Source organism: Dryas octopetala, chromosome 2, assembly GCF_963921425.1.
Source record: "Dryas octopetala chromosome 2, drDryOcto1.1, whole genome shotgun sequence".
Taxonomy (NCBI): domain Eukaryota; kingdom Viridiplantae; phylum Streptophyta; class Magnoliopsida; order Rosales; family Rosaceae; genus Dryas; species Dryas octopetala.
This window is the reverse complement of record NC_141367.1, coordinates 19,774,277-19,792,480: the sequence shown is the minus strand read 5'-3', so window position 1 is coordinate 19,792,480 and position 18,204 is coordinate 19,774,277. Positions and strand designations below refer to the sequence as shown.

The 18,204-nt window shown below is 36.8% G+C and overlaps 4 protein-coding genes across 4 annotated transcripts; 2 read left to right on the top strand and 2 right to left on the bottom strand.

The window, feature by feature from the left end:
* LOC147293851 (transcription factor MYB30-like) lies at nucleotides 1–2,473 on the top strand. The gene is made up of 3 exons (XM_086231748.1): nucleotides 1–206; nucleotides 576–705; nucleotides 1,454–2,473. The coding sequence occupies exons 1-3, from the start codon at nucleotides 74–76 to the stop codon at nucleotides 2,025–2,027; spliced, it is 837 nt and encodes a 278-aa protein (XP_086087874.1). The 5' UTR covers nucleotides 1–73; the 3' UTR covers nucleotides 2,028–2,473.
* Nucleotides 2,474–5,125: 2,652 nt separating this feature from the next.
* C-NAD-MDH1 (Lactate/malate dehydrogenase family protein) lies at nucleotides 5,126–7,692 on the bottom strand. The gene is made up of 7 exons (XM_086231747.1): nucleotides 7,507–7,692; nucleotides 7,034–7,192; nucleotides 6,773–6,948; nucleotides 6,023–6,300; nucleotides 5,795–5,930; nucleotides 5,600–5,711; nucleotides 5,126–5,508 (listed from the first exon to the last, which is right to left on the bottom strand). The coding sequence occupies exons 1-7, from the start codon at nucleotides 7,547–7,549 to the stop codon at nucleotides 5,414–5,416; spliced, it is 999 nt and encodes a 332-aa protein (XP_086087873.1). The 5' UTR covers nucleotides 7,550–7,692; the 3' UTR covers nucleotides 5,126–5,413.
* Nucleotides 7,693–10,497: 2,805 nt separating this feature from the next.
* On the top strand, nucleotides 10,498–15,013 carry LOC147293849 (pre-mRNA-splicing factor SLU7-like). The gene is given in 11 exon segments (XM_086231137.1): nucleotides 10,498–10,513; nucleotides 11,125–11,287; nucleotides 11,375–11,488; nucleotides 12,637–13,050; nucleotides 13,193–13,328; nucleotides 13,439–13,738; nucleotides 13,923–13,980; nucleotides 13,983–14,138; nucleotides 14,452–14,555; nucleotides 14,715–14,783; nucleotides 14,933–15,013. Coding segments are annotated over 11 exon segments (1,611 nt in total).
* Nucleotides 15,014–15,794: 781 nt separating this feature from the next.
* Nucleotides 15,795–16,650, bottom strand: LOC147293848 (cotton fiber protein). The gene has a single exon (XM_086234172.1). It carries the CDS (start codon nucleotides 16,597–16,599, stop codon nucleotides 15,973–15,975), a length of 627 nt encoding a protein of 208 aa, XP_086090298.1. The 5' UTR covers nucleotides 16,600–16,650; the 3' UTR covers nucleotides 15,795–15,972.
* Between the last annotated feature and the right edge of the window lie 1,554 nt (nucleotides 16,651–18,204).

The window sequence follows — 18,204 nt, the reverse complement described above, 5'->3', positions numbered from 1 at the left end:
ATTGAGCTAAAACTCAAAGTAAAATCATTTCTTTATCATTTGAAAGAGAGTGTGAGAGCATAATAGTTGAAAGATGGTGAGAGCTCCTTGCTGTGAGAAGATGGGGTTGAAGAAGGGGCCATGGACTACTGAAGAAGACCGGATTCTAATATCTTACATCCAAAAGTATGGCCATAGCAACTGGCGTGCCCTGCCAAAGCAAGCTGGTAATTAATTAATAATTACAACTACACTTCCAGTCTGGGTTTTTTTTTTTTTTTTTTTCTAGCTAGCTCCAAAGATTTCTAGGCAACAAACATATGATCAATCGCTTTAAGTACTCCACAAATATATATGTAAAAAGTAGAGGATTAGTTTTCCTTGTTTTAATGCATTGCGCATGATGACACTGATTTTGTACTGTTCTATAATATCCCACTTCTTGCATTTTTTTTTATGTTTATGTTTCATTTTGATGTTGAATTAAGCAGAATATCAATTGAGACACTTTAAATAATAGCCAAATTTTGTTTGGTGATGATTGGTGATTTGAGCTTTGGAGTACTCATACTTTTCATGACATGTATTTCTTTTAGGCTTGTTGAGATGTGGGAAGAGCTGCAGACTCAGGTGGATAAACTATCTGAGGCCGGATATTAAGAGAGGAAACTTCACAAGAGAAGAAGAGGAAGCTATCATTAGCTTGCATCAAATGCTGGGTAACAGGTATGTATATGCATCAACTTTTATTGCATGAAACTTTTGCAGGCTTAATTTACTTGCTGCCAAGAATCAACCATAATTAAGCATGAAAAAAAAATCAAATTCCTAAGCAAATTAAACCACTACTTTCACTTCTCAATCTATTCTGGTGTACAATACAGTTAGGTAAAGTACAATTTAGTATAGTTTAGTCCAGTCCAATACCGTCGGTTTAATACCATGTACAAACTAAATATATGGTCTTTGTTTTTTTCTTTATAATTTTGGCTGGATATGATTGGATATAGTTACCTATATATTTATCAAGTGAAATATTGGCAGTAGGACTAGTAGCCGGCCATATATTGCTTTGAAGCAAAGGATTCTACTCCTTTTGGCCTTAAGTGGGCACTGGCTGCTATAACCACAATAATTAATTTCAAGGAAACATGATGTAAACTATGTAATACTCGATCGTTTCTCGAACACATAAACAAAGGCAAGTTGTGATTCTATAAAAGAATAGCAAGTGGAGCCAAATTAAGATTCTAGCTCTAAATTGGAAGCCATCCACAATAAAAACTGTGAATCACATGAAGCCATGCAGTTAACAATTAATATCTGCATTGCTGTTTTGTGTCTCACAAGTCACAAGTTACAGTCACATATTGAAATACAAGCATCAGTTTTTTGTCCTTACATAAAAATTGCCAAACTCATACGCAAATATTGTATTTTATAATTAATTATATTAATTTATTCCAATTTCCAGGTGGTCAGCAATCGCAGCAAGATTACCAGGACGAACTGATAATGAAATTAAAAATGTATGGCACACCCACTTGAAGAAAAGACTTGATCAACACAACAATAGCAATACCAATACCAAAGCTCACTCTGCAAGTACATCACCAACATGTAGTTCCAATGTCACAATCCAATCTGCACAACCTGCAAATATGAGTCAAAAATCTGAGAGTCCAAGGCATACATCAGAGTTGTCACCACAACCATCCTCTAGTGAAGATTCCTCGGTCACAAATGCGTCACCTGCAACTGATCAGGACATGATCAAAGGCGAAAACACAGACGAAATGTTCCTGGAAATCGATGACAGTTTCTGGTCAGAGGCACTTTCAGCTGATAATTCCAGCATCCCCCAATTAGAGTTTTCAGAGGCCACATTTTTTGATCAAACACAACCCCAGTTTCTTCCAATGAGTTCAAACAATTCAGGGGATTTGGGAGATGGTTTTGGTCCAAAGATTGATGATGGCATGGACTTTTGGTACAACCTTTTCATTAGAGCTGGCCATGGGGGCACACCAGCATTACCAGAATTTTGATTTCTTTTTTTCTTACTTTGGAGGTTAGAAAAAGTTTAAATATATTACCTCTAATTTCACCATTAACATCACTAGGACACAAGAAATTTCCAATATGGGGGGCAAATTAAAGCTGTCCCCTTTGTCCAAAAGTTAGAGTGATATATCATATATGCATTGACGAAGAAACTAAAAGGGATACTGGTGGAGATTTAAAAGTGTAGGACAGATAGAAGAATAAAGTGAAAGCCAAAAAAATTAACTTGGGAACAGTTTTGTATAGATATTAGCTAGCTAGCTAGATTTTAGTGATTTTGGTGATAATCCTCCTTAGCATTTTAATAATAAGTCTATGCTTCTTTAGGTTAGCATGGTCAAGTTTGTGTGACGATGATGATGATGAAAAAAATGATGTAATTGAACTTTATTCTTTTCCCAAAGAATATATATATATAATTATATATATACATATACTAATATACATGAATTCATATTTAGATTTGATATATGTGATTTATATGCATTAATGCAACAATCTGTTTGGTCATATGCTCTACTCGGGAAATGGGATTCTCTACCAATAAAGCAAATGAAGACTTTTTTTTTTGGCCAAGAAGCAAATGAAGACTTGAAATAACAGAGTTTTAGCCACAAACACAGTATTTCTTTTTTTAAACAGAGGGTTTGAAGTCTACCAAAAAGTGGTATTGACCTCATACATTGACCACTAATTTAATAATCTCATCGGCAGTGTGAACATATAGAAGTCAAATATATACACAAATTTTGTGATCCAAAATCTTTTTATTCATATTACCCATTTTAGTTTGAATGCAGGCACTGAAAAAAATCGTGGCTTAAAGTTTTTGGCTCGTAGTGCCAGTCCAAGTCCATTAACCTATTTTCTTAGCATTTACTCATACATATTGAATTGATCTCTTTTTACTTTTCAATGAAATCACATTAAAGTGATCTTGGAAAAACAGAGCAAGTTCCGAACCTTAGTATTATTGTTTTGATCTTGTTTGCCATTACATTTTCAAAAGGAATTAACCTCCCCTTTTGCATTTCTGCACCCTCTCTCTCAGATAGATTCCGAGATAAAGTTTTGGATATATTATTGTCTAAAACTATGTAAATATGAAATTCTTTCCTAATATGAAATGAAAGCATATGCAGATTAACGTGAAATGTGAAAGAGTGTAAAACGCGCTCATAATGCTCTCTCACATATTGAGCCTTTTTTTTTGGTAAAACATATTAGGTATTTAGTTTAATTATTTTACTAAAACGACACCAAATAAATAATCTATTTCATCAATTTTCAATCTCATTCTAACGTGTTTCTCAATTCCCTTCATTCACGTGTCCCACCTTTGTCCATAGCTCTGTCCATAGTCCATACCAACATTAGCATGCTCTCCAAGCCTCTTCCAACGCAAGCCATGACTGGTAACTTGGTAAGTGATTTCTCTCTTCTTTTTTCATCCTTGTCTCTTTTCTCTCTTCATTTTTCATCCTTTTCTCTTTCTATATTTGTGGATGTGCTTTTTTATTTTCTTATTCTTACACCTATGGAGTTGCTTTGTAACTTTTGTTCCTTTACAAATCAACCGATGAAAAAAGAGAATTATTGAAAAAAAAAAAAAGGAAAAGAAAATGTTCCCCGTGGGTACATTTTTTTGGCTCCGTCAGTAGGACAGTGTCAGTTTTTCCAAATGATACTTTATTAATAGGAGTGGTCATAAAGGAGCTAGGAAATGCAAAAGTAGAACCAAAAGATCCATTAGTGGCCCTACATAGCCTTACTTTAAAGTCGTCAGAGAAATTTCTAGTCTTGATTGCTGCTTCTGTATGAAGCCACTAAGTAAATGAGAAAGACATTCAGTTCCACGAACAGTAACAGGAAGGTGTGATTTAGGGGAGGGTGGCTGGTCTTTATTGCGTTAAAACCCATTGATATCTACTTACAAAGAAGGCAAACCGTTTGGCAGCTCGATCAAAGAAGTTATTGAAAATCAAATTGGGTGATAGGTTCTGATCTATGATCCTAATAGATTATTGGGTCAATTACATTTTGCACCCTTCAAGTATAAGTTGTTTTCACTTTGTTATCTAATGTTTAAAACGTTTCAATATAAAACTTAAAGTTTATGAAAATTACAAAGTACTTTTTTGTTAATTTTAACTGCATATAGTATGTGTGAGATTCATTTACATTGATATGGATAATAAATTTACGCTACGTGAACAAATAAAATAAATAAACAAAAAAGAAATAAAAAAAAACAGCTAAATTATTATATATTAAAAAAAATTAAAAGATAACATTAAAACTAAATATAAAAAATGATCTCCTTCATCCATACCTCTCCCTCCCCCCCCCTCATCTCTTTCATTCCCAATTTTTCGTTTTTTCAATTTTTCAATTTTTAATTAATTGTTAGTTTTTTAACTTATAAAATTTTAACTGACTTTTTTAATTATTTTTTTTTTCGCATGATGTAAATCTACTGTTCACATCAGTGTAAATGAGTCCCACACATATATGTTATATGCAGTCAAAATTATCAAAAAAGTTAACAGAATGAGCACATTGCAATTTTCATAAACTTTAAGTATCACATTGAAACGTTTTGAACATCGAGTACCAAAGTAAAAAACAACTTATATTTGAGAAGTGTAAAATGTAATTGACCCTAGATTATTTGTAGACATAAAGAAGGTTTCAAATTTAAGACATCTTCCAGCATTGAAAAGAATAAAAGTATCCTCCGGTGTCTTGAGTCAATTCTTTTAGACCAAAGCAAGAGGAGAAATATTTGTAGTTAATCTCTTTTTGTTTTGGGCATTAGGCGTTGGCAAATAGACCCTTCCTCTGATTCTCATAATCACCCCATGTGAGTAGAATGTGATGGGTAATTGTGGAAAAGGGATGTATATTGACCACCCCACTGTTGAATTTTTTGGGCAGAGAACATACACAAGCTATATAGATAATAACTGTTCCCTTTCAACATTCCCAACTGCATAACTCACAATATAGATTGCCAAGGCCAAATAGGCCAGAGAGGTAATTTAAGTCGCATGCGAATTATTGGGACTGCTTGGAGTCTTGGTAATCATCAACATAACTAGAAGCACTAACAAATTGGAATCAAGGCAGATATGGATCATTTTACATCCCATAGACGTTCAAATAAGCAATTAACAAAGGAAAAAAAAAAAAAGTCAAATATCCGCACTTAAGGGATTCAACAGCAGTAAAATCCACAGAAGCAGCCTCTCCATCATTACAGTTCTCTCTATCTTAACAATGGCATTATTCAAAACTTTAACCTACTTCCATTCGACACACATCGCAGGGAAGTCAACTTACAACAACACTAAGGAATAGATGAGAACATTCAAGAGAGGCAAGAGTATGCCAAAGCTTTTTCCTCACTGAGCTCATCTGCGGTTGCATCCAACTTCTTCCTGGAGAACTCGTCAATAGAGAGTCCTGCACAATTGTAAATCCAAAAGATATTAGAACTCCAGATATTTCATATTCTGTTAAATTGTCAATGAATGCAGGAGCTGCAGGCTCTTACCTTGAACAATCTTCCAGTCTCCGTTACAGCAAGTGACTGGGAAGGAATAAATGAGACCAGAAGGTACATTGTATGAGCCATCAGAGTACACACCCATGGAAACCCAAGTGCCCTGAATGCATAGTCAAATAAATCATAAGCATGTATGCATACGAATAACATAATATAGTGAAGATCAGGCAGAATCACACAAACCTCTGGGGTTCCAAGTACCCAATCACGAATGTGGTCACAAGCAGAACTGGCAGCAGATAATGCACTGGACAGCTTTCGGGCCTTGATGATCGCAGCACCCCGTTGTTGAACAGTGGTAATGAATTCTCCTTTCAACCTACCAAAAAAGGAGTGCTTCAATATAAGTAAACCTAAAACAGGACTCAAGTGAAAATTAATTAATTAATTTATTTTTTTGCATTCCCATACCATGCATCATCAGCAACAAGCTCACGAACAGCTTTCTCTCCAGATGGTGTTTTGACAGTTGCATGGTTGACATCAGGATACTGAGATGATGAGTGGTTTCCCCAGATAATAACATTTTTAACATCAGAAACTTGAACATTCAATCTCTCTGAAACCTGGCCCAATGCCCTGTTATGGTCCAGTCTAGTCAGACAAGTTATGTTTCTCTCAGGGATAGATGGTGCAAATTCCTTCAAGATCAATGCATTAGTGTTTGCAGGATTAGCAACAACCAAAACCTGCAAAAGAAAGGAAATAGATTAATAGAAGGGAAATTTGTAAATGTTAAATCAATTTGAATTTACAATGCAACAAGAGTCTTCATGTTGTACAGTAAACCTAAAAACTCTTATGCCATTGATATGATGAGTTTGTTTGCATAGGGCCATAAAAACCCATCAAAACTTTTATTTTTTTTTTACAAAGGGGTCCTGATCACACCCCTCACGCAGAACACAACATTCACAATGCTGCATCTGCAGGACCACCCTCAGGATTTTTATTTAAGAAAACAATGAAGATGCATAAGATGCATAGCACCATTTCAACTTTTAGCTTTCATGGGTAATCAGTTAATGATTCGACATGAAGATGTAGTTGTGAATATAAATGGTGCAGAGATCCACAACCTAGTAACTATATTCCTAAGAACTAATCGCAGACCCAATAATCTTGTTGCATTTCAATTTTGTTGGGAAGAAAACCAGTTACCTTGCAGTTAGCAGCTGCATGCTTCTCTAGTGCAGAAGCCTGAGACTTGTAAATGGAAACGTTCTTTGTCATGACATCCTTTCTCTCCATGCCTTCTTTCCTTGGGAATCCACCAACCATGACAGCAATGTTGACTCCAGTGCATGCCTCCACAACATCAGTTGTAGCAACAACACCTGGGGTACATAACAACACAAGTATCACATCACAGTCCATGAGTACATATGTCGATGAAAGATCAGTTCTTTGATCCATCTTTACCTTTAAGAAGAGGGAAAGCAGCATCCACCAACTCCATCTTCACGCCATTCAAAGCCTCAGCAGCAGGTGGGATATCAAGCAGGTGCAGAATCACCGGTTGGTCAGCTCCCAGCATCACTCCCCTGGCGACCATCGGTACAAGAGCATATCCGATTTGTCCTGCAAATCGAACAACATTTATACTTTCACACACCGCTCAAAAATCAAAATCAACATCACAAACACATACTATACGATTCAAAAACATCGATCCAATCACTACTTCAGCGATCCTACTTGATCGATCTAATTACTATAGGATTTAACAACATCAAGCGCTAGATCTAAACTGTGAGTCAAGCATATGCAAAATTACAACCAAGAAAGCGATTAAAACTTCGTTTCCGAAGACAATCGTAGATCTAAGAAGATCAAAGAGCTAGTTGAGATTTTGAAGAAACAGTAAAATTATGGATGCGTTAGCGTTACAGTACCTGCGGCTCCGGTAACGAGGACGCGAACTGGTTCTTTCGCCATTGATTCTGACTGGGGAGCAAAGAAGACGAGCGAATCGATCTCAGATGGTAAAGTGGATTCGGAGAATGTGAGCGAGAGAGTTTCAGTGAGAGTGGGGAGGAAGTGGAGGTATTTATTAATTATTGGTGCGGAAATGATAATGCCAAGGAACTGCGATACGTACAAGGGGATAGGTCAAAACGACGGTGTCTTTATTGTTTGTGAAGGGGTGAGGAGTAAAACGAGGGCGTTTTTGCGGATTTGAAATTAAGTGGACGCTTAGACGGCGTCATGTTTGGACTTCGACCCGATGACTCCGTGACTGTGGAGGATGCATGGTGCGCGTGCTGCGGATGTGGATGACAGGATGAGGATGAGAAGGAATATTCCGTTGAGATTCGATCTCATGATTGATGTCCTAACGACAATCGGCATGATCCATGCGTAGCCCATAAAAAGTAGTTTAAAGTTCCTAACTATTGGTCCTTGTTAGTTGTTAGAGCTGACGGTGGTTAAGGCTACAACCAAGAAGTCAAAAGATGAGTGATAAACCAAATAATGATAACAATTGTAAATAAAATAAAAATGAAGAAAAAAAATGGTTATGTTCTTTGTTGGATTATTTTTTTCTGTTTTGTTTTTTCTTCAAAAGACAAGATTGTTTCATGGTGGTTAAAAATTTGCATCAATATTTGTGGTAAAAAATGTTGTCGATTTAATACATTTGCATTTTTATAAGGAATATAAAAAAAAAAAAAAGCCTATTTTAAATAGGTAAATATGGTGGTGGTGGTTTAGACGGTGGTAATTGTAGCAGCTATATTGGCATGAGTGATGGTTTTAGTGATGGTAGTGGTGGCGGTACGAGGATGGTGGTAGATAACTGGTGGCAATAGTAGTAGCAATATCAGTGATAGAAGTGGTGGTGGTGGTGGGAGCGAGGTTGTAACATTGTCGAGAAACTGGTGGTGGTGGCCAAGTGTCATGGTCCACACTTAGAGTTGTGGTTCCGTGACATAATATGAAGAATGAGGGGTTCAATGGCGAGAGTATGTCCATTTGGTGAATAGTGGTCGAGTTGTACTAGTAGAAGGGTATTTCAGTAATTTGGCAGTTTATGGATCTTCTTATTGGAATTTGAAAAATCTAAAAAATACTCGTGAACTCAAGGGATCAAAACGAGTCTAACACAATTAATGGATCGCTAATCGAAGTTTAGATGAATTGATTATGAGCCATTATGACTCCTTACGCAATTTGATGTTTCCTCATGATTTGTGAAGAAATGCTTATTAGGGGGAGGCATGGTGTAAGGCTCTCCACCATCTTCGACGCTAAACGAGCTACTATAGGAACATTTGGGGACTTAGGGGACGAATATATGACTTCCCCGAGGGCGGTCATGTATTTCCTTTGGAAATGAGGTTCCACGGACAATACAAGCAAACATGGGAGCTTGTATTGCAATGCGCGTGCGTGTTGACGAGGCTACATGAGAGATATGCTAAGGCAACACTATATGCACAACATGTGAGTTATATGTGAACTCTCGAAAGCTTTATGGTGCACCTTAGCCATGTAGTACTCAACGTAAGCATCAGCTTGGGTTCTGCCATGCACTATACATGATGCTTGCACGCATGGGAAAGGGTGACCTCGTGCTAACAAGAGAAGGCGAATGTGGGAATTGGTTATGAGTTGCTCACTCAGGTGGCATGCTTGCATGTTTGCTTGTATGTCCTACTAGCCCTTAGTGCCATGACAAATAGAGATGAGAGAACAAAGTGAGATTCGACGTAGAGAATGGAATGTCAGCAACATGAGAACCTATCTATAGGGAGAGTGTGTCTTGGCTAGTAACCTTGGAACAGGGAAGCAATCATATAGTTGTGATGAGCGAGAGTAGTTCTTGTCGGGAACCCTCATAAATGGTATCGGATTGGTCTAAATCATGAAAGAAGCATACGAGAGAGATAGGCTAGCCTTGATTAAGAGGAATCTTGACATTGCACGGTCATATTTCGTTGCTTGAAAAATTAGACTCTGACACCAAGCATAGAATTTGGTGGTAGTGTTGCCAAGAATTTAGTGGGTGCTAAATTCTCTTCATAGAATTCAATGGTTATTCTACTAAACACTGTCTATAACGTTTGGTTGTTTCCTACTAAGTGCTAAAAATGGACTTAAATTTGAAACCTTTAGTAGCCAACGAATAAGGAATACCAAATGTATGAATGGTGAATATTAAAGGTACAAATGATGAATATTAACTTTTGAAATATTGATTACTAAGGGGGGTATATTCAATTCAGACATTTAATGACTTTTATTAAATTAAAAAGTCAAGAGGTACTCAATAAAAACTTTTATAGACATTTTAAAAGTTTATAAAAGTCAGAGAATACTCAATCAAGACTTTTTAAAAGTCAATAAAAATCATATAGTACTCAAAATGTCAATACCTTTCAAATTAATAAATTTTAAAAAACTTTTAGCATTAAAATACAAAGAACAAACCTGTATTTCTCTTCCACTCCCCCAGTGACATTGAAAGACTTTTTAGTCACAGCCTGCATACTAGCTTTAAGGCCTGGCACAACCTTGCCCATGAAAGGACGGTGAGATACCTCTGGTTGTATGCACATTGAGGCAATTGCTGCTACCTTGGCCACATTATCCCATGAGACAAAAAGCAACAGAAAGGCATGGGCCCGATGGTTCGTCGTTACCATGCATGTTTCCCCACGGTATTCTCAATCCACACAATCACAGACTCTTCTAGAACCACCGAGGAACAACGTAAACGATTTCGAAGCTTTCTACGTACAAATCCCTTCTGTCCTCTACGGTGTTTGGGTTCGTCTACAACACTCTCCAACTAATCTCCAACGCTTCGAAATCGCTTTCGGTGTTCCTCTGGTTTACTATAAGTGTCTGATCCTTCGTGGTCCTCTTCCTGCATTTCACTTATGGCTACGGCTTCAGGTAAAGTTACAGTTCCCTTTGCCCCCAATTTTCTCGATCGCTGCATTTGAAATCAAAGTTATAACAAGATATATAATGCCGAAATGAACGAGTCATTCTTTTGCGTTATGATGGTGAATGATCAAAATTTCGTACAAGCCTTAAATTTTAGGCGGAATGGTGAAGTTTTAGGGAAGATTTGTCTGATTATGATGTTAGTTTGTTGAACCATAACATAATGACACGCTATTTATTGAAAATTAAAAAGTATTGGGTATTTTTTTTTTGTTTGAGATGAATAATAATACCATATTACCAGATGAAGATGGATAGGACTCAAAGCTTAGGACTTTTGTTTGTATATTATGATTTTTAAGATATGAGATTGCACCAATGCAAAACTGAAGTATGACTCCGAATGGGTAATGGGTATAAGCAGGATGAGATTGGAAATGGCATTTCAGTTGCCCACTTGTGCAATAGTTTGTGAATGAAACTGTTCTCATTTGCTACTTTTAAAATGTACTAGTTTTTCCCAATCAAGTTAGTTGCCCAAGTAAACACTCTTCAGTAACAATGTCATATCAAAATTTCAGTTTTATGTAATTTGGCTTGTTCTTTGGGGTTTTCAGTGGCTTTCAAATCAAGGGAGGATCATCGGAAGCAGATTGAATTGGAGGAAGCACGTAAAGCTGGGCTAGCGCCAGCTGAAGTCGATGAAGATGGGAAAGAGATTAATCCTCATATTCCTCAGTACATGTCATCTGCGCCTTGGTATCTTAATGCCGAGGGACCAACTTTCAAAGATTCCTACACCCTTTCTCTTACTGTAATGTCAAAACTGCATATGCTTACAGGGTGTTTTGTTTCTATATCTGTTTAGAGTTTGAAACATCAAAGGAAATGGAAATCAGATCCAAATTATACAAAATCCTGGTACGACAGAGGTGCAAAGATTTTTCAGGCTGATAAGTACCGGAAGGGAGCATGTGAAAAGTATGTTGACAATGTATTGCTTGCAATATTTTTTTCGGTACAAATATTGCTTACAATATTGGTTCTTGATTGTTTTTCCTACTATTATCTTGTGTTATCTGCACTAAGTTATTGCTAATTAAATCTTGAATATAATATTTTCTGTTGATCGATAATTGTAAAGGGTGTTTAATGATAAAATCTTTCCACTGGGGAAGTCATTCTATGCACAGTTGATAATTGGGAAAATGCTTTTCATTATAGGGAAGGACAAGATTGCTGATGGTGTGATGAGCTCAAGACATTTTTATATCCACCCATGTTCAACACTGGTTTGTTAACTGATCAAAGAATTTACTTGCATTTACTTAATAGTTTTCAAATTTAAATTCATGAATGCATTTTTATACTTATCTATTCTTCATCGAATAAAAAACTGTGATAAATACTGATAATTTGTTTTGGTATGGTGGTTTAGCCAATGCATATATAGCTGTGGTCCCTAGATTAGAATTTTATTACTGTATCAACTATTGACCCCATCTCTGTGTCAAATTGCCAGTCTTTTGTATGTGTCCAAAACTCATTGACAATTATAAGAGTTGGACCTCTGATTTGAAAATTTTATTGTCCAGGTAATAACTAGTTGCAAGAAATGCTGCATAGAAATTTCTTTTCCATGGACTGTGAGGCTCAGTCACCTTGTAGGACACATGTTTCCTTTCAATTGACTGAATTTATACTTTTAGTTGAATTTTCTTGATCCAAAATTGAGTTAGATCGAACCTAGAAGGAACTTGAGAACTACAGGAGTGCTCTGCTCCTTGCTCCATTGCCAATTTACCATTACTTTTAGTGGCTGTTGAGGAAGATGGGATGACTGCTCAATTTCCTTTTACTGTAGTTATTGAAGCATATATATGGACATAGTATATACCAAATCAAGTTTTTGTCTTGCTTTCTATAGTCATATAATTTTGCTTGCAAACAAAAGTTTGTTTATCTTCTTTTTTTATTTTGTGGACAGGATAAAAAATTTTAGCTTATGACAAAACAATTTAAACTCTTCCGAATAAGATCATGCCTTTTCATCTGTATTCTTTCTCATATACTGTGGTATAGTTGGGATTCATGTTTTACCTGGGTTTTTATCATTTTGCTATTGGCAGCTGTGGGGCCATGACGCATAATGCAAAGTCCTGCATGGAGAGGCCTAGAAAGAAAAGAGCAAAATGGACTAACATGTACATTGCACCTGATGAAAAGATAGAGACTTTTGAGCTGGATTATGATGGCAAACGGGATAGATGGAATGGTTTTGATGCAGCAACTTATGCTCGTGTCATTGAGAGATACGAAGCAAGGGATGAGGCTAGAAGGAAGTATCTGAAAGAGCTGCAGCTGAAAAAGTTAGAGGAGGAAAATAATAAGAAGAATGGCGAGGGGGAGGTTAGTGACGACGATGAGGATGAAGATGCTCTGAAGGTTGATGAGGCCAAGGTTGATGAAAGCAAACAAATGGATTTTGCAAAGGTTGAGAAGCGCGTTCGCACAACTGGTGGTGGAAGCACTGGCACTGTCAGGTGTGTATTGCAATTTTGTTTTCTTTCTCCTTGTTTTGTCATTTACTTGTATGTCGTTTAATCAGAAAATTTTAAATTGTGTGTATCCTTCCTCCGAAGGACTATGCAAACATAATATTTATTTTATTTTCTCTTGGTTTAGAAATTTGCGTATTCGGGAGGACACAGCGAAGTATCTTTTAAATCTTGATGTCAATTCCGCTTATTATGATCCCAAAACTCGGTCCATGCGTGAAGATCCTCTTCCTGATGCTGACCCGAATGAGAAGTTTTATGGAGTGAGTACCTCTGGAAATCATGGACGATAGTTGGAATATCTTTTTAACTATTTTCTTTAACATAGTGAGTGTACAAACAATTCTGAATTTTCAACTTGCCACTGTCACAGGGAGATAACCAATATAGAGCGAGTGGGCAAGCTTTAGAGTTCAGGCAGCTCAATATTCATGCATGGGAAGCCTTTGAAAAAGGACAAGACATCCACATGCAAGCTGCTCCATCTCAAGCCGAATTGCTGTATAAGAACTATAAGGTCATTAAGGAGAAGTTGAAGTCACGGATGAAAGATGCCATTTTGGAGAAATATGGCAATGCAGCAACTGAAGAAGAAGTTCCGAAGGAGCTTCTTTTGGGACAGAGTGAGAGACAAGTTGAATATGATCGTGCTGGCAGAGTTGTAAAGGGCATGGTATTAGGAAATTAAATTCATTCTCAAATAATCAACTCTGTTTTGTGATTTTTCCTTGCATTGTTTATTTTATCATATATCCTTACACTACAAAAAGGCTTTGCTTTAGGGGTGTGTGTGTGTAGCATCATTGAATGCTTGGGAAGGAAACTCACATTTCTTTTCTTCTGGTTTTCTTTTGAAGGAGACATCCCTTCCGAAAAGCAAGTATGAAGAGGATGCTTACATCAATAACCACACAAGTGTTGGGGGTCCTGGTGGAAGGATCACCAATGGGGTTACAAGTGTTGTAAGCAAACAATTCAGAACAGTTATTGCACTGGTGCTGCTGGAATTGAGGCGGCTGAGGCAGCAGTAGACCTAATGAAGGCAAATATTGCCCGTAAAGCAGCCTCTAAAGGTTTGTACCTTCATATACATTTTTGTTTAGTTTTTTAAATTTGTAAGAACACTGTTTTTATTGTCCTTCAGGACTACTTTAACCATATTGAAAAGTTTGTCTGATTTCGTGTATTGTGGTTGATTCAGCATTTCCTTTATTTCACTGAGCCTGAATGCATGCAAACATTCATATACAATTTTCGCTTATGATAGTGCTTCCCGTTTAGTTTACCCTCATATCTGTTGTCTCTTGAGAAGCCTTGTTACTTTGTTTATGTTTTGAGACAAATACTTACAATTTTGTTCTGATTGGATCTTCAAAATTGATGCAGAGACATCTGCTCCAACAGAGGAGAAAAGGCTTGCTACTTGGGGAACTGATGTGCCTAAAGATTTGGTCCTTGACCAGAAAAAACTTGATGAGGCTCTGAAGAAGGTGACTTTGTGGGCTTAATTTTCCAACATACTGCTTTTAGTGTGATTATATTTGTTTAAGATGAACTTGATGTGACGCAAAGTTCACATCAGCCTATACTAGCCTTTATGTTTCTGAACTGCGTTGGTTTTTTGCTCATGTGTGTTTTGCTTTTGCCAGGAGGATGAGAGAAAGAAGGAAGAGAAGGATGAAAGAAAGCGTAAATATAATGTTAGATGGAATGATGAGGTATACATATCTCATTATGCCTTTATTTGTGATATATCGTTTTATGTTATAACTTCTTAGTTTTAGGTTTTTTATTTTTATTTTTTGTTTTTGCTTGAGTATTGGGCTTCTTTGATAGATGTCTTTACACCATGCATTGCCTTTTGTAGGTTACTACTGCTGAGGATATGGAGGCATATCGGATGAAAAAGATACATCATGATGATCCCATGAAAGATTTTCTGCTCTAAGAGTCAACTGTGTTTGCCTTTCATCTGGGTACTGTAAGCTTGAAAGCCTTAATTAGCATATTCTTGATTAAGCTTGGAGAAACATTTACAAAGCCTGCTGTTGTCTGAGCTCGCTAGACATTGCTATATATTGTGTACATCTGTAGAGCAAGGAAACTGTAGAGAAAAAAGGAAAATGAAGTTAACTGTACTCTTTCTCATGGATATTGGATTGAGTTCTTTCCTCAATATTCAGAGTGATGCCAAATTGCCAATCGCTTCTAAATAGCTAGCTCATGTGATGTACTAAATAATTAGGGGTGCATAATACCATGGTAATTAATTGAATGATTTAAGATAGTGCCATATGAGCATCCTATGGTACTATAATAAACCAATATGTAGATCACAACTAAGCCAATAGAGTCTTAACTTTAATTTCAACAATTACTAATTAGTGGCAGGTCACGCCAATTAATTTGGATAGTTCTCAATAAACACGCTTGTCACGCTTATATGTGGTTCCTTTAACATCGCTCTCACAAATTTCACACAATTGATCATTAATTTGCCATGTCACTTCCAGCCTTGATATCACAACGACCACCACAGCAACCTTCAATGATTGACCTTAAACAAGTAATCAAGTAATACATTATAGACCTGTGTACTCTTTCATACGCACACACCAACATCTTTGATTTATATTTTCGACCAATACATCAATCCACAATAAATCATTCCATCTATATATAAAACCACAAGAGAGAGAGAGAGAGAGAGAGAGAGAAAAAAAAAAAGAACCTAAAGTTTCTATACATCTTCACACTTTCTGGAACCATTGCTTGATTCACTTCACTCGAAAGCCAAAACAAAAAAACTGGCAAACCTTCAAGCTTCTTGCATCACTTGCATATTTTATATAAAAAAAATCAAACAATAAGAAAGGCAAATGAATTAAATCATAATTAATGTAATCATTAGGAACTGCGAGCCAACATCTCTTGGAATTCAAGCATGGACCTCTCCTTCTGCAGCTTCATCTCTTGCCTAAACTTGTTAATGAATTCCTCTGCCCTTTCATCCACTACCCTTAGCTGTGGCGACTTAGCAACCACTTCCCTCCATGCATCTTCAACACTATACAAACTCTTTTTCTCACTTTTCACAACCTTGTTATCATTATTTTCATCATCATCAAGCACTTGCTTGCCTTTGCTTGTTTCTGCTGCCACTGCAGGTTCTGCAAAGAGCTCGTCTATGTGTATGGCAGCAGCGTTCTTATTATGAAGAACCTTGTTGTGGTGCTGGTAGCTAGAATTTCCCTGGGCATAGCCGATGTGGGATTGAAAGGTATCATAGTGGTGGTTGTAGTATTGGTTACGAGTTGAAAAGGTAGAGGTAGGTTTGGTGAGAGCGCGTAGTTTGGATGGGACAAAGAAGCGGAAACAGCGCGAGGCAAGGAGGTGTCTGGTGGTGGTTTTGATGGTTTTGGGGATGTTGAGCTTGTGAAGCTTTGATTGTACCTTGCTGGTGAAGCTCTTCAATGCCTTTTTAGCGCGGCTAAGCTTCCTTGACATCGAAGCATTGGGTTGTAATGAAATCATTGTTTTCTTCAAGAGATGATAGGGGTGAGAGAGAGAGTTCTAAGCAAAGATTTTGTTGCAAAAACAGGCAACGAGGGCATGAATTATGATGCTTCTTATGGAAAAAGCCTTGATTTCCTATTGTTCTATTTTGGTCTGCTGAATGACCTTATTTTTTGTTAAAATTGCTGTAATGCCATTATACTATAACAGCAGCCAGCAAATTAATTAAGATTCAGGTTGTGGATTCCAGTGGCAGAGCAGCGATAAAAGTTCAATTTTGAGGTGTTTGCTTTGCCAATGTGGTTTTCACTTTCGGCAGCCTTGGAGGGCCCAGCTCGGAGCTAACTTGGGTCCTAAGTTTGGTGAGAGACCAAAGCCAAAGCATGGTACTTGTAAAGCGCACTCATTTTGGTTTTTGGGTTGCATGGTGGGGTTTCCAGTATGTCACCTTGTGTTTGTTTTGTTATGAGCTCCTGCAATTGTGTGAATTGAAAATACAGGTCTTCTCTTCCACTGACCAACTAGTCGTATGGGTACAACTACTGTGGAATATTCTCTCTCCTTATAAGTTATATGGTAATGTAATGTTGTTGGATAATCTCGCATGTTTTGTTGTCAGGTTATCGCCAATGACCATTTGGTCTAGTAGATGACACTCAATCTTTTTTTTGTAGGAAAATGTCATGAGTTCAAAACTTATGGACGACAGTTATTGATAAAGAAAAATTGTTGTCAGTTATCAAACTGGACCATATATATAAATAAGAATCACTTTATCAATATTTAGATTGACGGTGACATAAAAAATTTCCCTAAGTTATATAATACAACGTTTGTGATACAAATTCTTTTCACATGCATTTTGGTTAGTAGAGAGTGAGAGATTTGGATATTTTACAGGAATTTTGATAGCCGAAGTAACATCTACTTCTTGATGAGGGTTGAACTACAAAGTTAATGAAAAAGAAAAGAAGAAATAGCAGGAAGCATTTTTTAGTTGGGATCAACAGCTAGCTTCTCTTAAATGAAATTTGATGAATACTATGCCCTCATCATTAGTGCAATTTAGCATAGAAATAAGATAGAATAACCCCAATACCATTCCTTCAGAACCATATACAGCTAATTCTAAACCTTAACTATAAGTCACTTTCCAACCAGGCAAAGGTGACGCCTTGTGTGCTTCTCTTCTTTTTTCTTTTAGCTCATTCAAATCTATGACTTTGGCCAACATGTATGGAGGGCAAGTCACTTTGCTTTTCTAACTTGTAAAGAATGCAACCCACCTTGAAATTGCTTTTCAAACTAAAGGAGTGGCCTGTGGCCATATATGGCCATTTTCCTTGAAATTGCTTTCCAGGTCAGTGTAGCTACTGAACAGAAAAGAAGAGACTTCATATAACTTTTCACACAATCTTTCTGTGATATCGATCTCATTGCTTTTTATATGCATAAAATTGCCAACTTAAAAGAAATTTTTTAAGTTGGCATGCTTTTGATGTAAAACGCAGGCAAGGCTTTGAATCATACTGTTGAGGTATGATTTAATTGTGGTGATATAGCATGTGTCAATTAGAGAATATTAATTAGTACTCCATTACTAAAATATAATTAAACTCTGCA